Source organism: Corvus cornix, chromosome 1, assembly GCF_000738735.6.
Source record: "Corvus cornix cornix isolate S_Up_H32 chromosome 1, ASM73873v5, whole genome shotgun sequence".
In the NCBI taxonomy this organism is placed as follows: domain Eukaryota; kingdom Metazoa; phylum Chordata; class Aves; order Passeriformes; family Corvidae; genus Corvus; species Corvus cornix.
In genome coordinates this window covers 583,464-605,243 of record NC_046332.1, presented here as the reverse complement: position 1 = coordinate 605,243, position 21,780 = coordinate 583,464, and the positions used below count along the sequence as shown (strand labels likewise).

Below are 21,780 nucleotides of genomic sequence, written 5' to 3'. Positions count from 1 at the left end.
CTTTCCAAAAGTGTGATGCACCATTTGTCTGTGCCAGAAGCCCTCACATTTGTCAAAGCTTAAAGAGAGACAGACATAAGTGAGCTGGGGAAAAAAACCCATCAGTGGGAAGCAATTGGGAGTTGTAGGAATGAAGCAGCTCAATTTGATTCCCTGTTCACAAAAGAAATCTCTAGAAATCACCAGACCCCAGTTTTGCTGGTGATGATTCTCTAAATGAATGAGTCTGGAAGTTTTATGAGTCTGTGCTGCAGGTTACTGGGGAGCTGTTTGACATGAAAACCATACCATGTATTTGAAGGTTTCTTAAAGGGAAGAAAAAAAAAAAGCTGTTTACAAAGTGCCCCAAATTTTACACTCTTCAGGCTGTTTCTTGCTCAAGGCAAAGATTTCTCAGGGTCAAATTTCCACCCAGGTGAAGCTTTTGTGGTGCACTAACAATATATTGAAAGCCCCTGTACCAGTCAGTGGGAGGCAGCCTCCTAGGAGTCTCCTGAGGATTTTGGCTCCAGCTGAAACTGTTTGTGCATTTACTTGTGGAAATCCCCAGTGCAAGAGCTGACCTGCCCCACCACGGCCCAGTGCCCAAACACCAACTCCCTGCAAACCTCTGCTGCACCAGGATTTCTCCTTCTGCTCTCTTTTCACTAACCCATAGCAGAGATACTATTTTTGTTCAGATGGGACTTGCCCAGAGCTAGCTGGAGACAACAGCCAGGACAGCAATCAAAGCAGGAGGAAATGGAGCAGTTTTATTCCTGCAGTGTCACCAAACCTCCAACTTCCACCTGGGAGCAGTGAGGTCAGGGCTAAGGAGTTCATACAAAGACAAAAAAGTCACTTGAGCTGGAAAAACTCTGCACAGGATGGAGGATTTACCTAAACCAGGCTCACCCTTGCAGCCTTTATGCATCCTATCCATTCCTATCCACACCCATCCAAGCAGGACAGAGCCAGGCTCCTGTTCTGTGCAGCTCCTTTGGAAATGAAGGAAATGATGGCCAAGAGGACAGCAAAGTCTGAGAAGAGTGCACATATCCTGTGCTGACTGTACTCTTCCTACAGCTGGACCCTCTCTGGGCTCTTCAACCACTCTGCTCCCCTTGCTTTGCACACCTGGGCTGGCAAAAGGCGTCATGGGAGGGAATAACATCCCAGGAAGGAATTGCCCCTCCAAGAAGGGAATCTTTCCCCATTCCTCTTGTTCTTTTCTCTGTGCTTGTCATCTCCCTGAGATGAACATTTTGGATTTCCCCTTGCAGAGGTCAGAAATACCCCTGGAAGATAGCTTGGAGAGGGACAACCACCCCCATCCCAGAGGGGCCTGAGGTGCACCAGGGATGTCTCCCTGACCTTGGCAGGAGCTGCAGAGGCAGGAGGCACCCCTGGGACTCAGAGGGTACAGCTTGTGGCTTTTTGGAGCACGGTCTTCCTGGCAGTGCAGCCACCAAAGTTCTAACGAAAGGTTTTCCTATTTCCCTGGCGCGTTATTTCAACAACAACAAAAAAAGCAATTTCCCAGTCGGTTTTAGTTCTTTTTGATATGCTGCCTTTATCTTTGGCGCTTTGTCGTGCTAAATAGCTGCTGCATTTCACACCAGGAGAGCACAAATCCCTGTATTTCTGCCCCAAAAGGGCAGAAATAAACATGGATGTAGTCACAAGTGAAACCACTCATTCTATTTTTGTCTCCCTTATCTCTGGTACTCCAACAAGATTTCTCCCAAGTCTTTCTTCTCCTTGATCTCGCGTTTTTCTGTTCCCATCGTCTTCTTATCCTCTTTTCTTCCTTCCCTGGGTTTCTGGAGTCTCTGCCTTTCATGCACAAAGCCGGCAGCTCTCTTTAATCAAACACAGCAATTAAGAAACTCTCAATTACAAGTGTCACCCATGTCATGATTTATTCCTGGCTTCAGGACTCTGAGTTCACTTATTATTGCTGTGTCTGGAGAAGTCTGAGGGGGATGAAGTGCAGGGAACTGGATCCCAGGTGCCCCCAGATGCAGCATCCCTGCCCGCAGCAGCCCCAAATCGTTATTGAACTCAGCAGCTGAGACGTTCTTGTGTGATTGGGAAGGAGGTGGTTCCCAGATGAGCCAGCACTAACAGGCACACAGGGCACAACAGAAGCAGCTCATTTCTTCTTCTTTTTCTATTTTTCCCCCCCAGGAATTAGGAATCCTACACTTCGCTTCTTCCCTTTGTACAAGAGAAACATGGAAGTGGAATTATCATCTTTTAATCTCAGAATTAAAGCCCCAGAGCTCTGTCTGCACTAAACCACAGCCCCGAGGAGGTTCTGAGCAGCCACAGCACTTTGGTCATTCCCTGAACCCAGGGTGAGGGCTGCTCACAGGTGAAATTTGGGGAAGGAAGGGGAAAGGGAGACCACTGGACTTCTGGCTGTGTTATGTGAGGGAAAAGGTCATTTTCCCCTTCACAGGAGACATGCACACATTTAGACCATCCCTTAGAAATCTGCCCCTTCTCAGGGGCTGCGCCTAGCATGCTTTTATTTGCATTTTGTGCCTCTGTACAAGAAAGAATCAAGAGGCCACCAAGAAATGCCAGCAGAGGGGACAGAGCATTCTCCTGTCACAGTGCTCTCTTTGGGCATGACCTGCCCTCTATCCCCTGGCACCCCTGCTGCTCCCCCACCCGCCTCGGTGCCATTGGTACTATTTCCCACTCTCCCCTGCTTTGCCTGGCATCCCCTTGAAGGTTCCCATTTCTCCTTGGCTTGATTGATACCCCTGCAGAGGATCAGTGGTGCTCGCCCCATCCATCCTTGCTGTGACAGCCACGCGACCTGCAGTGCTCGCTCCTGTCCCCACCGACCTCGCCAGCCTCTGCTGGAGGGCGCTGGGATCAGCAGCACAGGGGCAGAGCCCCGATCACTCTGCAGGGAGCAGGGAACATCCTGGGACAGCGTGGGATCATAAGCAGCGCCCTGGTGAGGGGCTGTCATTCCTGCAGTCAGTTAAAAAGGAAAGTGGAGACAGAGTGGTTTAGGAGTGCCAGGACAAGGGATAGGGGCTAAAGGGAGGGGAGATTCCCTCAAGAAACAGGGCAGAATTTCTGTCATGAGGGTGGGCGAACCCTGGAACCGGTTGTCTGGAGAGGTGGGATCCTCTGATTCTGTGATCCTGTGATTCTCCATCCACTCCAGGGGCCCTGCCTTTTAGAATCATAGAATAGAATCACAGACGGCCTTGGGTTGGAAAGGGCCATAAATATCACCTTGTTCCACCCCCTGCCAAGGCCTGGGATGCTTCCAGGGATCCAGGGGCAGGCACAGCTGCTCTGGGCACCCCCATCCTCACAGGGAAGGATTCTTTCCCAATATCCCACCTATCCCTGCCCTCTGGCAGGGGTCCAGGCTTTTTTCCCCCATGGATTGTCCTGTGATGGGGATTATCTCTGTGCTCCCCCACCAACCCACTGTATTTTTATTTTGTTTAAATGCAGAGAGGGCTGAGTCCGTGGCCTGGGGGGGCTGCTCTGCCCCGTGTCTGCAGGGGCTGTTCCAGCAGCTCTTGGCTGTTCCCGGTGTTCGGGGCTGATGGAGGTGGATGCTCCCACTCCACGTTCCCTCTGTTTGTTTCACTCCCTCCTTTGCTTGCGTTCAATTATTTCTCCTGCCATATTCATTATTAATATGCACATTTGCTGCCTAATGTCTCCCTCCTTTTCCATTATTTAACCATACCCCGACTACGAGTGGTGTCCTCTGGCTCAAAAGCTGCCTCTTAAATTAAAGCTGCAGGTTTGTGGCGGCCAGAGGAGATGAGAGGCGTGTGTGAGAGCCTCCGTCACCCTCCGGAACTCGGCTCAGCGCCGGCACGTGCTGCTTCCTGGGATTCCCAGCCCAGGGGGATCTGAGGGCGCTCAGGGCCTGCTGTGCTTGACAGAGCCGTGTCCTTTCAGCCTTGGCCAGCCGGATGGGTGTGTAGGCACACATTTCATCCCTTTGGGGCCCAGCTGTGTTTATGGGAGCCAAAACACTCGATGCACGTGGAGGCAGGTGGATGGCTGCTTTGGGGGGATTCAGCGAGCCAGCAGAATCACATCCTGGCACCTCCAGAGGGATGGCAGGGAAGGTGCTTGTGGCTGGCTCATTTCTCTGCTCTGAGCACAGCTTGCACCTGGAATGTGTCCTGGCTCAGGAAAAGGGGGGGTGACAGCAGGGGTGGCACTGGGATGGCGGAGGCTGCCCAGGAGATTAGGGTTGGCCAGTTGGGATGTTGTTCCCTGCACAGACACCCGGCCACAGACTCCCAGCTTTTTTTAGGCACTGCTCACTCCTGCATCTTCTGTTCCCAGAACATCTTCTGCAATGGCTCCCCCGAGGAATGAGGAATGCAGGAAAATTCGCAGCTGGGACTTCAGGGAACGACATTCCAGCTGTTAACCACAGCTTTTTTTTACAGTTCCCTGGAAACTGGAAAGCTGTGATTTGCTTTGGGCTTGCCTGTCTTATCACCAGGGTCCAGAGAAACCCTTGTGTGCTTCAACATCCTCAGGCCAGGAGAGCCCCAGCTCAGCCCTGGGACAGCTGGAGGTGTCACCTCCCTGCTGGAGGGGACAGGCAGGGCTGTGTCCCTTCTGCTCCAGGTGTAGGAGACCAGTGCAGCAAGACTGAATGTGAGGCCTTTGGGATAGGAAGGTGACACTTTTAGTCCAGCTGCATTCCAGTCCCTCGCTCCTGAATTTCCCCCACTCCCCCTCTGCCGCCCACATGTCTGCCACTGCCCAGGCCTGTGTGCCTCAGTCTGCTCAGGATCATCCCAGGAATGATGCAAGGCCTGCAAAATGTCTGGGCCTTTCCCTCTTTCTTGGACTCCTCTTCGTTTGCAGTAACAAGTATTTTTTGGAAAGGGGTCTGTTGCTGGTGTCTTTTGCCTTAAAATCGTGCTTATTTTGGCTTTTGTGATTCAGGCAAAGCTGCTGCATCTCCTTCCTCTGGCGCTGGGCATAGATCTGTCCTGCCTTGGGGTTGTGGGGGCCGTACCCCATCAGGCAGGCTGGGAATTGAGCTTTCCCCTGTGTTCCCAGTTTGATTACCATCAACAGTGTCTCCATTTCTCAGCATGCCGTCCCCATCCACCTGGATTTATTGTTCCTGCAGGTGCTTTCCCATCTCCCAGACCACAGGTTTTGGAATAGCTCTTTATTTGTGCCCAGCCCGTGCTCCAGAGCACTCCTGCAGTCACGAGAAATCGTGGGGGGGAAAAGAAAGATGAGCACAGAGTCCCCAAGGCTCCTTGAGTGCAATTGGGACACAGTCAGTGCCCAGTGTGTAATTAGGTCATGGCACTGGGAGGAAAAGGCCATGGGGAGGGTGGAAAGGGAAGCCTTTTTTAACAGCAGGTGTGAGAGCAAGAAGAGTTCAATAGCAAGTTTATCCAGGGAAGGTTGTTTTTTCCCTGTGTTTGCTCAGAAAGTTGTACCAGTGTGCACAGCTTGGAACATCTCAGGTTCTGGTCTCTTTAGCAAATGACATTCTAACTTGAGAAGTGAGAGGAGAGGGATTAAAATGTTCTGTCAGCCTTTATCAGCACCGTGTGAAAGCACTTCTGTCCTTCAGCACCCTGGAAGCACCAGATGAGGCGAGGCTGGGAATACGCTCGGGGAGCAGCGTCAGCCCTTATCACATCTGCAGGATAAAGGATGCTCTTCCCTCGGCACAATCATTTCAGAACCTTCAGCAACGAGCTCCTGCACAGCTCCATTGCAAGCCCATTAAGCCCCGAAGATGAATTCCATATTTCAGGAGTAATCATTACTCAACCTGTCTCTAAACACAGGAGATAGTTCCTGATTTACTCTGCTCCGTTTGCTTGGACCTTCGAGAGAGCACAACTGGAGGAGATGCACTTGGCAATAAGCAGGGAAACTTACTCAATTCAGCAGCACGGGGAGATAATTTTATGCCTCCAAGTGCAAGGGGTCGTATCTTCCCCTCACAGGACAGCCAGTGAATTCTGCTGAATGCTAATTTAATTTAGAGGGATGATATGAGCTTAAAACTCTTCTGCTCTGCACAAGCTGGTGCCACATCCCCTTCCTCACAGGGAAAACTTTGCTTCCCAGCCCCCTTCCCCTGCACCACTGTTTTGCTCTTGATGTTAGATCCCAGTATTCTCCATTTCAGGCCATTTCTCCAATCTGCTGTGAATGATTTGGATTCCAATCCTGCTGTCCACAGCATTCACGACCGTAGGCAGAAATTTTATGAGCTCCTGCTTTTCTCATCGTCCAAGTGATTAATTAAAATATTGATTAGCCCTAGAGACGGGACAGACCCTGGTGAGATTCTTGGAGATAAATCCTTTTTGGTAGGCAGTAAACTACCTGCAGCTCCTGGAACTGAAGCTTTCCAATTACGCTTGTTTTCTCTCCTTCTCCTTTTCTCCTCTCTGCATGTTTGCATCTGGCTGATGCCAAAACCCTCATCTGGTTTATGAGGGTGAGGTGGGACAGGATCAAAACCCTTCCTTCAGTCAGGAGGGAGCACAGCTTCCCCGGGTGGGACAGGTGCCTGCCTGAAGGAGAAATGAAATGTTTGGTGTCATCTGTGTGAGACAATCCATGACATCCTTATCCAAGTCATTGCCCATGGATGAGTCGCTTCTTCAGCATCTTTCCAGGGATCAGAGCTGGGTCTGGATCTGCCTGGTTTCTGTTTTCCCCTTTGGAAATCCCTGGAAACCTCCAGTTTCTGGGAATTGTTGTGTTAATTGGTAGCAATTCGGTGATTCCTTGTCTCATCTTTTCAGTATCCCAGTGGGAACCTCCCGGATTTTCTTGAACTTCAGTGTAACATCTATGAGTTATTTGCCTTCCTCTTCCCCAGCCTGGGAACTGGATTCCATCCACAGCTCTGCCTCAGTCCCAGGCACAGCAATTCTTTGTCTTTTGGCCACAAACTGTGTCTCTTCAGCGAGCATTTTCTGGGAACAGACTTCAGGTTGCCAGAGGCAGCTCGAGTGCATTTTAATAGAAATATTCACTGGGTTTTGATTCACGTTTTGTTGGCCCTCTGCAAACAGCCACAGAATCCACTCAGGACCATCCCTATCCCCTGTGCTGGAAAACCTGCTCTGTAACACCAGCAGGAAACTGGGAGAAACCCTTTGGATGTGACTGCAGTGGAGCCAGGAGCACTCCAGGGAGAGATCTGGCCGAGCTAAACACACCAAAGGTGATTTAAAAGCTTCAGCTCAGCTCTTTTTCCTGAGGAACGGGAATTGTGCTCGGCTCTAAAGCAGCTCTCGGCTCCGTAAATGCTTTGGGTCCTTCCCTCCAGTTGTAACTCCTTCTCTTGACCCCGTGCAATTCCCTCCAGCCCTAAAGGCACCGTTCTGCCTCCGGGTCTGTGACCCCTGGTCCCACAAAGTGCTGCATGAAGACACCCAGTGCTCCGGTTCCAGGAGGTCCATGGGCTTCTGGCCCAGCTGGATTCACTCCTGTTAACCTCCCCAACACAGTCCATGGCTGGTGGCCCAGCTGCACCCCTCGGTGCTCTGTAAACTCTGTTTCAGGCTGTCTCCAGGGAATGCCTGCTCTGGGGAGAACCTGGCAGCCGGCACAGGGTGCATTTTGCTGCTGCTACCCCTTCCTTTGCTTCCTTTCTTTGCAGCCCTCGCACCTGCCTGCCCCTTGCTCTGCATCAAACACTCCTCCTGCTGCTCCCTCTCTGCTGCCAACCCTTTCATATTCCCTGGTTTTATCTCCTCCCTGCTGACGGGAGCTGGGAGCAGCCTTTCCAAGCTGCCTCTCTTTAATCTTCCCTGGCAAGGCAGTCCCTTTCAACTGCGTTCTGAAAGAGCCCAGAGGAAGGGACAGGGAAACGGGGGTTTATTGCTCTTTGTAGAAGCTCCAGCCCAAATTGATGGAAATTACCAGAGCAAAAGCAGAATAACAGGCCTAGAGCTAAGAGCCACTGTTTGCAAGTGCCTTGGGTGCTTATCCACAGGGATCTGTCCTCTGCTGGAGGGGTAACAAGGGAAGGAAGAATTCAGGCTGTACCAGCTTGTGCATTGCCTCAGCCAAGCCTTTCCACGATGTGATAGGAGTTTTCCAAGTGGAAAATGAATGTGGATCCCCGAGCCCAGCAGTGGGAATGGGCTGGGAGTGAGCCGGCCAGGCCATCCTGCAGGTCCCTGGTGCATCCATCAGGATCCCAGCCAGGCAGGAGAGGGATGTGCAGCCTGTCTGCCACCTGCAGCAGCAGCACAGGCAATTAAACTCACTGTTTATTTTGGGAAAGGGTTTCATTTTCCCATTCTCCCCTCCTTTCTGCAAGTGGAACCACCGCTTCCAGTGGCTTGAGGGGCTCTCAGAAAGGCTCTGGAGGGGCTCCAGTGGGATGGGGGAGAGAACCATGGAATCACAGAATGGTTTTGGTTGGAAGGGCCTTAAAGCTCATCCGATTCCACCCCCTACCATGGGCAGGGACGCCTTCCACTACCCCAGGTTGCTCCAAGCCCCGGCCAACCTGGCCTTGGACACTTCCCTGGGCAAAGAATCGAATCCCTGGCAGATTCCTGGCACAGCACACTGCAGCTCCCTACTTTTCACGCCATATGGAGCAAATTGTGCTGTTGTTTGTTTGTTGTGGTGTGGAAAGTACCTTGGAGCGACTTGGGATTGAGCTGAGCATGGCAGGAACTGCCTGTGAGCCAAGGCTTGTGCTCAGCCAGGAAAGAACCTTCTTCTCTGTGGATGCAGCAAATTCCTGGGCTGCCGGGAGCTGGAACGACCACTGTGGGCATCGTGAGCTGTCTCTGCCCTACTCCTGCCCGGAGAACCCCATTCCCACTCCTCTCCTGCTGCTTTAGCAACAGATGCTGCCTGGCCAAGGCTCGGAAAAAGAGGACAGTGCAAAACTCTCCCAGCTTCGGCTTTCCAAAGCTCCTGGTCAGCAAATGCTACTTGTCCTTCCTCGGATGGGTCCTCCTACATCCCTTCAGCATCCATGCACACCTCTGCCTTTCAGAACCTTCTCTGAAGACAGACGTCACTTCTTGGTACCCTGAACACGGCTGTAAACTCCGAACCCAGTGAACACAAGGCACTGCACAAAAATAGGAAAAGAACCCAACCCAAACCCCTAAAAAATTCCAGTCGACCTCTCAGGCTGCTCTGAGGTAACTGGGTCCTTCAGAATGGCTGGGCAAACAGTTTGGGGAAATAGCTAAATTCAGTCACTTCCCCACAGGCCTTCCCCCCTCCACTTCTCTGCACACCCAGCCCTTTCCAGAGGATATTTGCTGGGGGGAAGGAGGGAATGAATTCTCCCCTCTGTGTAGTTCTTTTCTGCATTTTTGGGTTGAACTTACCAGTTTTGTTTTCTCTACTAAATTCCATCCTGGCGCCAAAAATGACAAAGCCACCCTGTGGCTGTGGCTGCTTGCTGGTGGTGGGAGCAGCACAATTCACTCCTGGGTGGGAAGGAGTCCCAGCACGGGCAGAGTGCAGGAAATAGAGGCAGCTGAACCAAAATAACACCAGGCTGCACTTCCACCCTGTAATTACAGACAGAACCCCCTTCAGGGAGCCCAGGGCTGGCTGGCTCTGGGCTCAGATGGTTCAGCCACAATCTCTGCCCAGTCTGGAGAGGACTCCAACCTCCCCCTCTGATCCTGCGTCCCTGGGAAAAGTTCTGCCCTTCTCAAGCTGCAAACCAGGAATGCACCTGAACTCCCACGTGCTTCAGTGAGCTCCTGTGATAAGCACTGACCATCAGAAAGTAAGTGCTGATAACACAAAAAATAAGAATTATTATTATTGTTATTATTGTTATTGTTATTATTATTAATATTATTATTACTACTACTATTATTATTACTTTGTGTCCCTGCTGCCAAAGCAGGAATGGGAGTTTCTCCCCTGGGCTGGACCTCCTGGTCCTTTTGGTGTCCTCCCCTCCCCAGGATCCTCATCCCTGCAGATGTGCAGGTTGGTCCTTCTGACAAAAGTGGTGACAAAAATCCCAGCAGTGTCAGCTGGAGCTGGATGAAATGTCCCAGGAGGAGAGGGCATCTGACACCAGGAGAGGAAAGGGAACAAGCACAGCTGACATTCTGGAGGCAAGGACAGACCATCAGTCACAGAGATCTATGGGTTCAGTACAAAACCATTTCTTAAAAATGATTTATTTAAAAAAATACAACCCACAAAACCCTTCAGGTTTATGGTTAATGCTCAGTGCTGGCATCACCGAGACGCTCAGCAGGAAAAAATGCTTTGAAGGACACAAATCCTGGAGGCTGCAGAGTCCAAGGGTTGAAGTGTGCGGACTAATCCATGGGAAGGAAGAAGCTGCACCCCTGAGGTGGAGAACAACGCATGGATGGATCCCCAGCACTGCAGGAAGAGTTCATCCCACCTGGGAGATCAGGAGGCAGCCCCAGGGTGCATCACTCTGGGCATCCACCCTCCACAGCTCGGGTGTGGGCTGATTCACGTGGCTCCACCTCCCCAGACATGATCACAATTCACCTTTGCGGTGTCACACTTTGGATTCCGGGGTCTTTATGGAGTCTCCTGACAGTTTCTCCTTTTCTGGCTCCGCCTTTGTCTCCTGTGCCTGGCTGGCTTCCCTCTCCTGCTTGCTGAGGATCAGATACACGGCCCCGAAGCACAGGAAAGCGCCCACCTCGAAGAAAAACTGCAGCCCCAGATACCTGTGGGGTGCAAACGGAGGATCAGGGGAGTGGGGATATTCCTGAGTGCTCCAAGCACCTGAGACTCTGGGGAGGTTCTTCCAGGGACTGCCTCTGCCACAGTGCAGAGAGCTGGAAGGGCCTGGGGGGTGAGTGTCCCTGTGTGTTCACAGTGCTTTGCACAATGATTTGCCACGTCCCCCCCGCAGTCCCTGACCCCCATTATCCCGATGCCACGTGCCCCCGCAGTCCCTGACCCCCATTATCCCGATGCCACGTGCCCCCGCAGTCCCTGATCCCGGTCTCCAGCCCTACCTCTGCCTGAAGAGGGTGTTGTCGTAGTACCTGCAGGCTGCCCTCCGGTCACACCTGCTCTCCCACAGGATGCAGGTGGTGTCGATGGCGCTGCCGTACAGCACCGGGCCCGGCATCCAAGCTGCAACACAGGGTCAGCCAGGTCCAGCCATCCCCCCCACCAAAGTCACCCCAAATCCACGTCCCCACGTGCCCCAGCCAGGTGCCTCCGGAACGCTTCAGTGACGGTGACCCCACCAGCCCCTGGGCAGCCCATTCCAGCTCCCCTCCTCTGTACGCTGAGCACTTACTGCTCCTTCCCACGGCTGCTGTGGCACAGCCTGGGGGCCTCCAGGGTCACATGAACTTTCCCCTTTGGAGAAGTAACTGGTGGGATCCCAGGACAGGGTTTGGAGCCCCTCTGATGCACTGGAGGCGAGCAGAGCAGTGTCTGCACACAGCCTGAGCTCCTGGACCTGAAGTATTCCCATCCCTCCTTTGCACATGGAGATGGAGCCCTTGGAGCTGCCCTGTCTTATCCCCACTGCAAGCACCCCCAGACCCCACAAGGCAGCATCTTTCCCTGCCTTGGGAAAGCCCTCTCCAAGAGCTGCCATTATTTTCCAGGATGATATTTTAACACAATTTACCTAAAACTCTCAACAGCATGAACTGTATCCCAACAGCAAATGATTTGTCTTCAGGCTGGATGCTCCTGAAAAACAAAGTGGAAAACATGTCCTCTGGCAATCCCACCAGGATGGATGCTTCCCTCCCTGGCACGGCACCTCACCCACACATGGTCCTTCAACCCAGCCACCAAGCACCCAGGGAGTTCCCATTTACATCAGCAAAGCTGATGAGGGTTCATTCATTAGGGCTGAACACTGACCATGGCCTTCCCTTGGCCTGAAAATCCTGCCAGACCCAGGAAGACATGGGGAGGGCTTGGCTAAGGAGCACTTTTGCTTTTGAGTCAAAGAATCTGGGTGAGTGAAACAGAGGCAATGAAAGGGATGCTTTTTGTAACTGAGCAAGTGCTTTGCACGTGGAGGCAGCGGCTTTCCTGAGGTGAGAAGCCCCAGTGTCCATTCTGCTGGCAGCCCAGTTTTCTGGAATCTGTATTTCTGGCTGTGGTTCCTGCTGGGCTCACATGTGGAAAAGGACTGGTTGGCAGAGGACCCCCAGGCCAGCACCCTCAGGGGACTCAGCTTCCCTCTCCTCTCTGACTGCCTGGAGTGCACGGAGCTCTGGGAGGTAAAAAGGGGTTTTTAACAACAGATTTTTCCCTAAAAAGCAACTCTTTAGAGTATTTTGGCCATGGAAATGTGCTCGGAAGTATTTATAGACATTTATAGACTAAGACAGAGACTTCCCCATGGCTTTCCTCTCTCCCTCAGCTTTGCCCATGCTGGGGTCCAGCCCCACCAGCCTGGGCTCGCGTCTAGGTGGCTCCATCCTGCTCTGCCCCACAGGCACCTTTCCAAGGATGTGGGAAGGTGCAGCCCTAATTGCCTCTCTGCACTGGGAGGGAGGCCGCTTGCAAGCAAAGGAAGGTAATTAAACTTCTTAACTTCACACAGAGCTGCCTTAAAAAGAGCCCAAGTGCCATGTGCTGAATTACTGCTGAGTTAATGGTGCATCTTGTGCTGAGGTAAAAATCCCGGCAGGAACAGGCAGGAGGTGCAAAACAGGGCTGGTTTAACCCCCAGCTGCAGAAGTCCTTCCTCCTGAACCAAACATCCCCTCTGGAAGCCCTCTGTGGCTGCCCAGGACCGTGCCCAAGGCGTCCCCACCTGAGGATGAGCATGAAGGATGGCGTGTGGGATGTGCTGGCGAGGATCCCTGCCAGGCAGGACAGGACCACGAAGGGCACGAAGAGGTGGGAGCAGCCGGTGCCGCAGGTGCCCGGCCTGGCGAGCCCTGCTCCCGGGATGCAGCTGCACTCAGTGTAGTTCTGCAAAGAGAGGAGAACGTCCAGGGGCTGCTCACATGCCCAGGGATGCGCAGATGGAAGGGAACGCTGCCAGAGTGAAGGAGGGCAGTAGGATTTGTCTGGAAATAATTAGCAGTAATTAGCACTCAGTACTTCGGGGGCACATCAGAGCCCGGTGCAGGGCTCCAGGAGAGCTGGAGAGTGACTGGGGACAAGGGCTGGAGGGACAGGACACAGGGAATGGCTTCCCACTGCCAGAGGGCAGGGATGGATGGGATATTGGGAAGGAATTCCTGGCTGTGAGGGTGCTGAGGCCCTGACACAGGGTGCCTGGGCTCTGCCATCTGTGCCCAGGCGCTGTCCTGCTGGGAGCCCCTTCATCCAGGGCTGTGTGCAGGGCCCAGCTGCAGCCAGAGCCCAACCTCAGGGCAGCGTTAAATCAAAAACATAAAACCTCACCTTTGAGAGAGGCTCATAAATAACTGGCAGAGAATTATAGCAAAGAAAAGATGCCCTGGGGTGATGGATGAGGAATTTTTCCTTTTCTCTATTTTTTAGCCACAATTTTCTTTCTTTTTTTTTTTTTTTTTTTTTTTTAAACAAGAAACCTCTGGGTGGTTTTTTTGAGGAGACCTTAAAATTAATAATGAGCATCATCTTTTGGTTGCCAGAGGGGGTGGCAGTTCGCAGAAGGGTGATCCCAGAGGCAGGAGCAGTTCAGGGTCTCCCAAAACCTCATTCCTACATCCAAGCTTGCACGGTGCCCTCTGGAAAGGCTGCAGCAGAGCTGGGCACACAGCTGCAGGGCTTTCTGCAGGCTGGGAGGTTTCTGGAAACCCCGGGACAGGGAAGGCAGTAGGCAATGAGTGCCACAGGTCCCTGCACTGGCAGAGATGCTGAAAATTGTAAGAAAAGTGTAAAATTTCCGAGAAAGCAAGGGCTGGAAGAGGGAGGCAACTTCGAGGAGGAAGAAAGCAGTTGGAAATGATCTGCCATACAAAAGACAGGCGTGGGGGTGCAGGAAAGCACATTTGGGACTAAGCTCTGGCAGAAAGCATAATTGTTATTAAAATGAAGTGCTGTTAATTAACAAAACACTGCTGAAAACTGCCCAGACAGTCCCACGCTGCCATTACAGCCTGTGCCAAGCGGAAAGCCACTCATCCTACACAGACTGCAGAGAGGTTGGAATGGCAAAGATTTCCGTGCGGGTTATCTGTTGAACTGCGCTGTCTGCAGACCCACAGAGCAGCTGGGAGAGCTCAGAGCTGTCGGGGTGTTGGTGGCAGGCCGGGAGCAGCACAGCAGAGACAAGCACAGGGCAGCAGAAAGACCCCACCAAAGGAAGGCCAGGAGCAAACCCCACTGTTCCAGCCCCTGCACTGGACTCTCCACTCAGTCCCCCTCTCATGCAGACACTTGGCTGGGCAGCCTGTGCCCATGGAGAGGGTGTGCACTCTGCAACCAGATGGCAATTTCCACCCTGCAAACCTGGGAGCTGAAAGGTGGAATAACACCCCTCTGACAAGGCTCTCCCAGAGCACTCACCACAGCTCTGCCAAATGCCAGTGCTGGGAGCAACCTGGGCACCTGGGAGGCGTCCCTGCCCATCCAGGGGGTGACCTGGGAGAGCTTGGAAGTTCCTGCCAATCCAAACCATTCTGTGGTCCTGGGGCAGCCCCTCAAGCTGCTGGGTAGCAATGAATCTGGAGAAGCCAGGGTTTGGGGAGCACAGCCTGACCTGGGGGTCAGGGAATGGGGAGGGACACCTGTACATCCTAAAACACTGGATCCTAAGAGGTTCGTTCCTGCCTGTTGCCTTGGCCGAGGGATGTTCCCAGCCTCCCCCTGCTCATCCCACACGGATCACGCAGTGCTTGCCCAACACCAATGAACATCAGAAAATCCATCTGCCAGTCTGGAGCAGGACAGTGGTCACCCCTCAGCAGCCATGCCCCAGGCCCAACTCACCAGGACTGAGTTGTTTGTGTTGATGTTCACATTCCTGCAGCCAGCAGAGCAGGGGGAGGTGTACTCCACGCCGTTGGAGCCACAGACGGGGTTGAAGCCCTTCTCGGGGCAGTGACACTGCGCGTTGCACTCCATGTCATGGTGCCCAAACCCAGAGCTGAGCACGAGGGAAGTGTTAGTGCCAGGTACTGATCAATATGCATCTTACAGAGAAAACAAACTGCCTGTGTGCTGAGATCAGTAAAAACCCACTTGACTGCTCAACAAACCCTTCCCCACGTGTGAGTGAGGAGCCACGGGAATTCCACCATCACCCCGGGCCTTGGCTCTGCCTGGGCAAAGCATCCCAGCCACAAATGGTCCCAGGAGCCTCCCACTTCCTTCATACTTGGTCCCAAGCCCGGGCTTTGGGGTTCTTGCAACACCCCACTGTGGGAGGGAAGGAGGGAGGGAGGGAGATTCCCCTGAGGGCCGGGACCACAGGACACTGACCAGGCAATTCACAGAGACCTGGATCAAGCCTTGAGGGCACACAAGAAGATCCTGCCCATGTTTAGCTGCTGCAGCTTGGAAGGTGTGATCCCAGGGCTGGCCCAAAACTTTCCAAGATGAAATGTAAGTCTTGTGCTGTTTGTGCCAAAAACGTGTTTACTTCGGGTTCCACACTTGCTCCTCAGTGGGAAATCTCACTGGTGGAACTCTTATAACCCTGCTCCTAAAAATCTCATGTTAAAAAGGTTTTCACCCAAAGGAGATAAAGCTGAGCTGACTCCACCGTGTGTGGGATAAATCATGAAGGGTATCTGTATCATTTCTGCCCTAAACCTAAGGACACAGCAAACTCGGTGCTTATCCACAAGAATTTTTTACTTTATCTCCATCAGCCGCTTCTCCTGAGGAAATGAATCAATTTCTGGGGATTCTGCTTGGCTCCCACCCCCACCCCGAGGAATGTGCCCGTGGCTGGGGTGTGCCCACCCTGGGAATGCCCCCCCTGCCCCGTGCCCAGCCCGCAGAGCAGTGGTACCTGTCCCAGTAGGTGACACCGGCCACCTTCTGCGTGGGGCAGCCCAGGAAGAGCAGGGGAAAGGCCCCGAGCAGGCAGAGCAGCATGCCCAGCACACACAGGGCACTGCACTGCCTCAGAGACATCTGGAACCGCTTCAGGATGGCACCGCCCACCACAATCCCCACCATGGCCCCGGGGATGTTCACGGCACCTGGGGAAAGGCAGAGCATGGAATCAGGGAATCACAGAGTGGGTTGGGAGGGATCTTAAACATCACCCAGTTCCAGCCCTTCCACTGTCCCAGGCTGCTCCAAGCCCCGTCCAGCGTGGCCTTGGACACTTCCAGGGATCCAGGGGCAGCCACAGCTGCTCTGGGCACCCTGTGCCAGGGCCTGCCCACCCTCACAGGGAAGGATTCCCTCCTAAAACCCTACCTAAAGCCATTCCCCCTTGTCCTATCACTGTACCTTGCTTTCCATCCTCTGAGCTGCGTCAGTCCCTTCTCACAGCAAAGGCCCAGGGGATTTGCTGTTGGGTTCCTGTTTTTCAGCACAGGGGATTCAGAAGGGACCAAGGTTTTTGCAGGAACTGGTGGAATAATGCTACGAAAAAGCTGCTTTTCAAAGCCAGGGCAAACCGGCTGCCTTATGTATCCATGGATGGAAGATGCCAGGAGCAGTGGAAAGCCATGCTTCACCCAGCAAAATGTGATTTTTCAGTGTGGACAGGAGGAAGCACCAAGTAAACCTGGGGAGGATGTTTAATTTCTGTGCAGCACAGGACTGTGCCCATTTCTGTGGTCACCCTTGAAAAACCCCATTTATCTAAAACCCCCCATTTTTGGGGGAGACCAAAGTTCAGCTACAGACGTGCAAACTGATTAATTCAGCTGAGGATCAACGGGGAGGTTGCTTTCAGACCATAAATACCCACGCAAGGAAGGAATTTCCAGCTACAGAAAGCTTTTTGATCTGAGGGAAAAAGGCAAAGCAAGACTCAGTGGTGAGAACAAAGGCTAGAGAAATTCATCCACTGAGCACAGGGCTGACTTGAATGCAGAGGGTAAATCTGAGCTGGGAGCAGCTCAGCTCACATCGGGGCAGGAGAGCACTGCTTCAGCATTTAACCTTCCCGCCTGCATTCAGCCCTGGGCTTTGCCAGTCTGCTCTGCTCACTTTATTCTGATTTATCTGTTGCAGACCTCAGAGGCCTCTTTCCCTGAGGAGCTGTGGAGGAGCTCTGAACTCTCTGACTGATTCTGAGAGGGGGGCTTTATTCCAGAGGAACTCTTCCTAATTTCTAGATTATTTTTTAAAGAGTCAAAAGCTCAGCAACACTTACCAATGATCATGTTGGCCAGGGATGCTGTGAGGGAGAATTGTCTCTCCAGGAACTTGCCCATGAACGTTGCTAACCCAGCAACCATGGCAGAGATGTTGACCTGAGCCAGCACCACCAGCAGGTACACGGGATGCCGCAGGTTCCTCAGCAGCACCACAGGGAAACCTGAAAGGACAAGGGGGCACCTGTACCATGGAGAGCAGGGGTACACCAAAATATTAATCAAGGAATCACAGAAGGGTTTGGGTTGGAAGGGACTGCAAAGCTCATCTCATTCCACCCCTTTCCTTGAAGCTTTCTGGCAGGGCTTCTGCTAAAACAAACACAAAAGTACATGGGAAGTCACTAAAAGTTAATTTATTTGTTTGCTGCACTTGCAATTTCAGTGTCCTTTTTGTTTCAATAATGAAAAATGCATTTTTTGATTACAGGCAAGAAACGCTCCAGCAAGCTGCTCTAGGGCTGAACCCTTGAGCAGGAGAGGTCTCCACGGAGCTCAGCACAGGCAGCCCCAGCTGCCAGGGAACGGGGTGCCCGGTGCTGCCAGCTGGGAGCTGCAGCTGTCCATCCTGGAGCGATCTCCCCTTCCTGCACATCCCAACCCCACTTTCTGCTCCTGCTGCTGCTCTCCCGCTGCCTTCCCCTGCTCTGGCTGGCACGCAAAGGGCAACTTCCGAACGAACTGCTGGTGAGTTTCCCAGATGAGGGCTCGGGCAGCCAGTATGTTGGAGCAGAGATAAGGAATTAACAGGGAGGATTAATGCAAAGGACTGCCATAAATTAATGGTGTTAATTCTCGGCAGCTGACAAACAACTGGGACAATCTTTCTATCGGCTCCAGCCCAGCGGCACCAGGGCACTGCGGTGGGGAGGCCTCCCTGGGGCTTGTCTGGGAGCTGTCCCCAGATGGGGACAGATTTTGGCTGTCCTAAATGTTCTGTGGAGGGCAAAAGGACCCTCTGTGGGTGCAGTAGGGTCCTCCATGTGCAAAGGCAAAACTCCCCAAACTCATGGCAGCATCGCCTCTCCTGCTCAGCACTCTGCCCTCAGGTCAGGCAAGCAGCCCAAAATTTTAGGGAGTTGCAAAAGCAGGTCCAAGCATACTAGGCATGGTCAGGGACCCTGGAATTTTGACCTTGTGGAGGCTGGCAGTCAGTGGAGAGGGAAAGAGCTCCGTTACACCAATGTGAACCCAAGAGGGGAGATGGTTTTGCTTTCAAGTACCACTAAAGGTCCTGATCTTCGAAGCATATTCCTGGAATTTCTGAGCCATATTACAGATAGGAAACCTCAGATTGCTTGCTGAAAAATCTGATTTTTGTGGGAATCTTCCACCAAAAAGTTCTTTTCCCTGTAGGCCTTTGGTCTTTTCAGTCAAACCACACCCCCTCTGCCCCACCAGATCAGAGGTAAAAAGCTGCAACTCTTTTTACCACTCGGAGGTAGAAAGCTGAGCAGGTCCCCACTTCATGGTGGGAGCAGCAAGACTTCCCATCCTCTGCAATCCCCACCTCAGCACTAATTGGATCTTCCTCACAGCTCCAGAGAGGAAGCTGGGCAGACAGGAAAAACAAGTGGAAACTTCAAAATAATAAACAAAAAATATCCTTGAAACTGCCTCTAGGGACCATAAGGGAAACAAACGAGTCACGAGTGCAGCGTTCCAATTGCTTTGAAGATCACCTTTAATGGGCTAATTCCCAGTATGTGCAGCAGAATCGGCACATCCTCCCAGCTGTTTTCAACAGAAGCCTGGAAATTAGCAATGGAAATTACTTCAGGCAAGCTAAATCCTACAGTTTTTATTTCTGCAGGAAGATCCTGTGCCTGCAGAAGGAGGAATTGGTGGTGGTGGGGGTGCAAGCCAGTGTCCCACAGAGAGAGCATCTGTGCGAGAGCCAAGATCATTCCCCATGGAGGCCTGATGTCCCCAGCGCTGAGGGACTCAGCCAGCAGAGCTGCTCCCTCCTGGGGTGACTGACCTCAGTGCTTGGAACGTCCCCAGAGCCCCTTATCCTGCACACAGCTCCATCCTGTTATCGCTGACGGGGCTGGAAAGGCCCTTCCTGCCCAAGGCAGAGCCTCCAGGGCTCAGCGCGCTGCCCTCACACCCTGCCCCAGAGAGGCCCAGAGCCCCCAGGAGCACCTCATGGCATGGGCTCCAGCCCAGCCTTGTTCTGCTTGCAGGACATGGCAAAACTTCCCACAAGCCTGATTTTGCCCTCTGGTTATCCCCAAAGCAACAGAACACATGGCAAAAGGCATTTCCTTCTCCATAATCGTGGAAAGGTTTGGGTTGGAAGGGGCCTCAAAGCCCATCCAGTCCCATGCCATGGGCAGCGACACCTTCCACTATCCCAGGTTGTTCCCAGCCCCATCCAACCTGGCCTTGGACACTTCCAAGGTGATTCAGGCCGGACAATCTCCAAATGCTGCTTTCATAAATTATCGTGTAGAAAATAATAGTAAAAATAGAAACTGAGAGAGGAAACAAAACAAGCAGGAGAGTGATGGAATGGGAAGAAAATTCTCTTTCCAGTGACTCGTGGATGAGCCAGCCCTGAAGTCTTTAGGCTTCACCCAAACTGTCCCATCTAACCATCACACACTACCTGTCACCCTGCTCCTGGCTCTAAACAGGGTTTTGTACTGGAGATCCTGGTGATTTCAGCAAGATTGCTCTCCTGACAAAAACCAGATGCTTCATTTATTTCAGAACTGGGCTTTGGGGGATAAATTCTCTGAAATAATGAATTTAATACCACAGCCCTGACACAGCAACACTGATGCAAGCCCCGAACCAAAGCTGCAGCTGGAGCAGGGTAAGATATTTCCTCCTCTCTCCTCCCGGGAGCGGGGAGCTCATTTTCATTCGTGTTTCAGAGGCACAGAGCAGAGTGTTGGTGTGAAAATCCCATCTGAGCACTATCAATCTGTTCCCACGCAGCCGCTGCCATCACACAGGATTCTAAATGACAGTGCAACAAGGTCGGGGGGGGAAGAAACCCCCGACCGCCTCCTCTAATTGAGCATTAGGCTGACGAGCAAACGCTGCCACCAGCGGGAGGAAAACCTGCCCACGCCTCCCTGGCTGTGCCTGCCCTGCACTGACGTTCAGAACACAGAGGATTTCCAATAAGTTAACGGGATAATAGCTGGGAAATATGGTGGAAGCTGACACGGAGTGACTTCAGAGGGCCACTTTTCATAAGTAGCTGCCAAAGTGCAGTGTATTTAAAAACCCCAAACATCCCAACCATTAGCAGATGCCTCCACAGACTAAAGCCCAGCTGATCCCCTTCAGCACAAAGAGCCCACTCATTTCCAAACAACTTAATTGCACTGGATTCAAATCCCAGTCTCTGATTTTAGCTGCTCAGACCCTGGCCCCAGGCAGCGCCGGCCATCCTCAGTGGGACAGGAGGTCAGCCTGGCTTGGATATTGTCTCCAGCCTTGGAGGAGCGGGTCTGAAGAGGGTTTTTGGGGATGAAAGTTGCCAGTGCTGCTGTGGGTCTGATTCCTGCCATGGCCTGAGGACTGAGCAAGAGCAGCTGGATGCACCCTAGCCCCTCTGACTGAAGGGGGTCTCTCCCTTGCCATGGCCCTGCTCCAGGCTCACAGCTTGCACCCCTCTTCCCTGCCTGGATTTGGGCTCTGGCGAGATCTTGGCCGGTTTCCTACTGCCCACCTGAGCCATAAATCACAGAGTCACAGAAGGATTTGGGCTGGAAGGAACCTTAAAGCCCACCCAGTCCCACCCCCTGCCATGGGCAGGGACACCTCCCACTAGCCCAGGTTGCTCCAAGCCCTGTCCAACCTGGCCTTGGGCACTTCCAGGGAAGACATGTGACACTCAGAGTGACCAAGCCCAGGTGCTTTGGCTGGCATGGGGTGCAGCAGGGCAGTCTGGGTGAGGTGAACCACATCTGCTAGGAGCAGAGGGGTTAAACCCAACACTGAGCCTAAGGTGCATCTCGAGGGCCCATCCAGGAGCTGGGCTGAGCATAGGTGGGAACATCCCTGTTCCTTGGCAGCACTGCAGCCCCAGCACGGCCCCAGCTCAGCTGTCTGTGCCAGCAGGGAGTCGCCATCCGCGTGGGATCGGGACATTCCACACTTACGTCTGATGAACTCCGGTAGGGAGAGGCTCTCCATGTGCTTGGATCTCGACCTGAGCTGGCTCAGCATGTCCTCCCTCTTCTTGCTGCCACTGTCCTTCCCTCTCACCACCTGGGGACACACCAGAGGCTGTCACTGCACACATCATGACAGAGCTTCCCCTGCTCTCGCCTTTTCTCTCCCAAACCATGACACACAGCAGCCCATGATGTTTTTGGCCTTGGCCATCCCTGTCCATGTCCAGCTGCTGCTCCCTGCCCACACCACCGGGTTTCCAATGGGGCTGAGAGCATCCAGACATATATCCATGCTGCAGGGAAGTTTTCCCACCTTTCCTGACAGCAGTGGATCACACTTCATCAATATCAAGCTGTGCCGTTCCCCAGGCACAGCACACCGTGTGCTCAGCTCACACAAATTCAGGAGGTGCAAACCTTTG

The 21,780-nt window shown here is 52.9% G+C and overlaps 1 protein-coding gene and 1 long non-coding RNA gene across 4 annotated transcripts in view; one reads left to right on the top strand and one right to left on the bottom strand.

Annotated features, from left to right (window-relative positions):
* The window catches only part of LOC104698117, a 65,710-nt gene that overhangs the window by 34,214 nt on the left and 9,716 nt on the right, over nucleotides 1–21,780 (top strand). For 2 of the 3 annotated variants that reach the window (XR_005602304.1, XR_005602305.1), the window contains exon 7: nucleotides 17,653–17,909. This is a non-coding gene — a long non-coding RNA (uncharacterized LOC104698117). Of the gene's footprint in view, nucleotides 1–17,652; nucleotides 18,166–21,780 lie in introns of those variants that run through there. The other variant, XR_005602302.1, reaches the window with a different exon arrangement.
* The window catches only part of SLCO2B1 (solute carrier organic anion transporter family member 2B1), a 34,615-nt gene continuing 22,960 nt past the window's right edge, over nucleotides 10,126–21,780 (bottom strand). The window contains exons 8-15 of the mRNA XM_010413290.4: nucleotides 21,344–21,452; nucleotides 17,222–17,386; nucleotides 15,899–16,091; nucleotides 14,872–15,028; nucleotides 12,761–12,921; nucleotides 11,615–11,679; nucleotides 10,986–11,106; nucleotides 10,126–10,691 (exon numbers count right to left, since the gene is read on the bottom strand). Coding sequence (XP_010411592.1) covers nucleotides 10,517–10,691; nucleotides 10,986–11,106; nucleotides 11,615–11,679; nucleotides 12,761–12,921; nucleotides 14,872–15,028; nucleotides 15,899–16,091; nucleotides 17,222–17,386; nucleotides 21,344–21,452 — 1,146 coding nt within the window. The 3' untranslated portion in view covers nucleotides 10,126–10,516. The remainder of the gene's footprint in view (nucleotides 10,692–10,985; nucleotides 11,107–11,614; nucleotides 11,680–12,760; nucleotides 12,922–14,871; nucleotides 15,029–15,898; nucleotides 16,092–17,221; nucleotides 17,387–21,343; nucleotides 21,453–21,780) is intronic.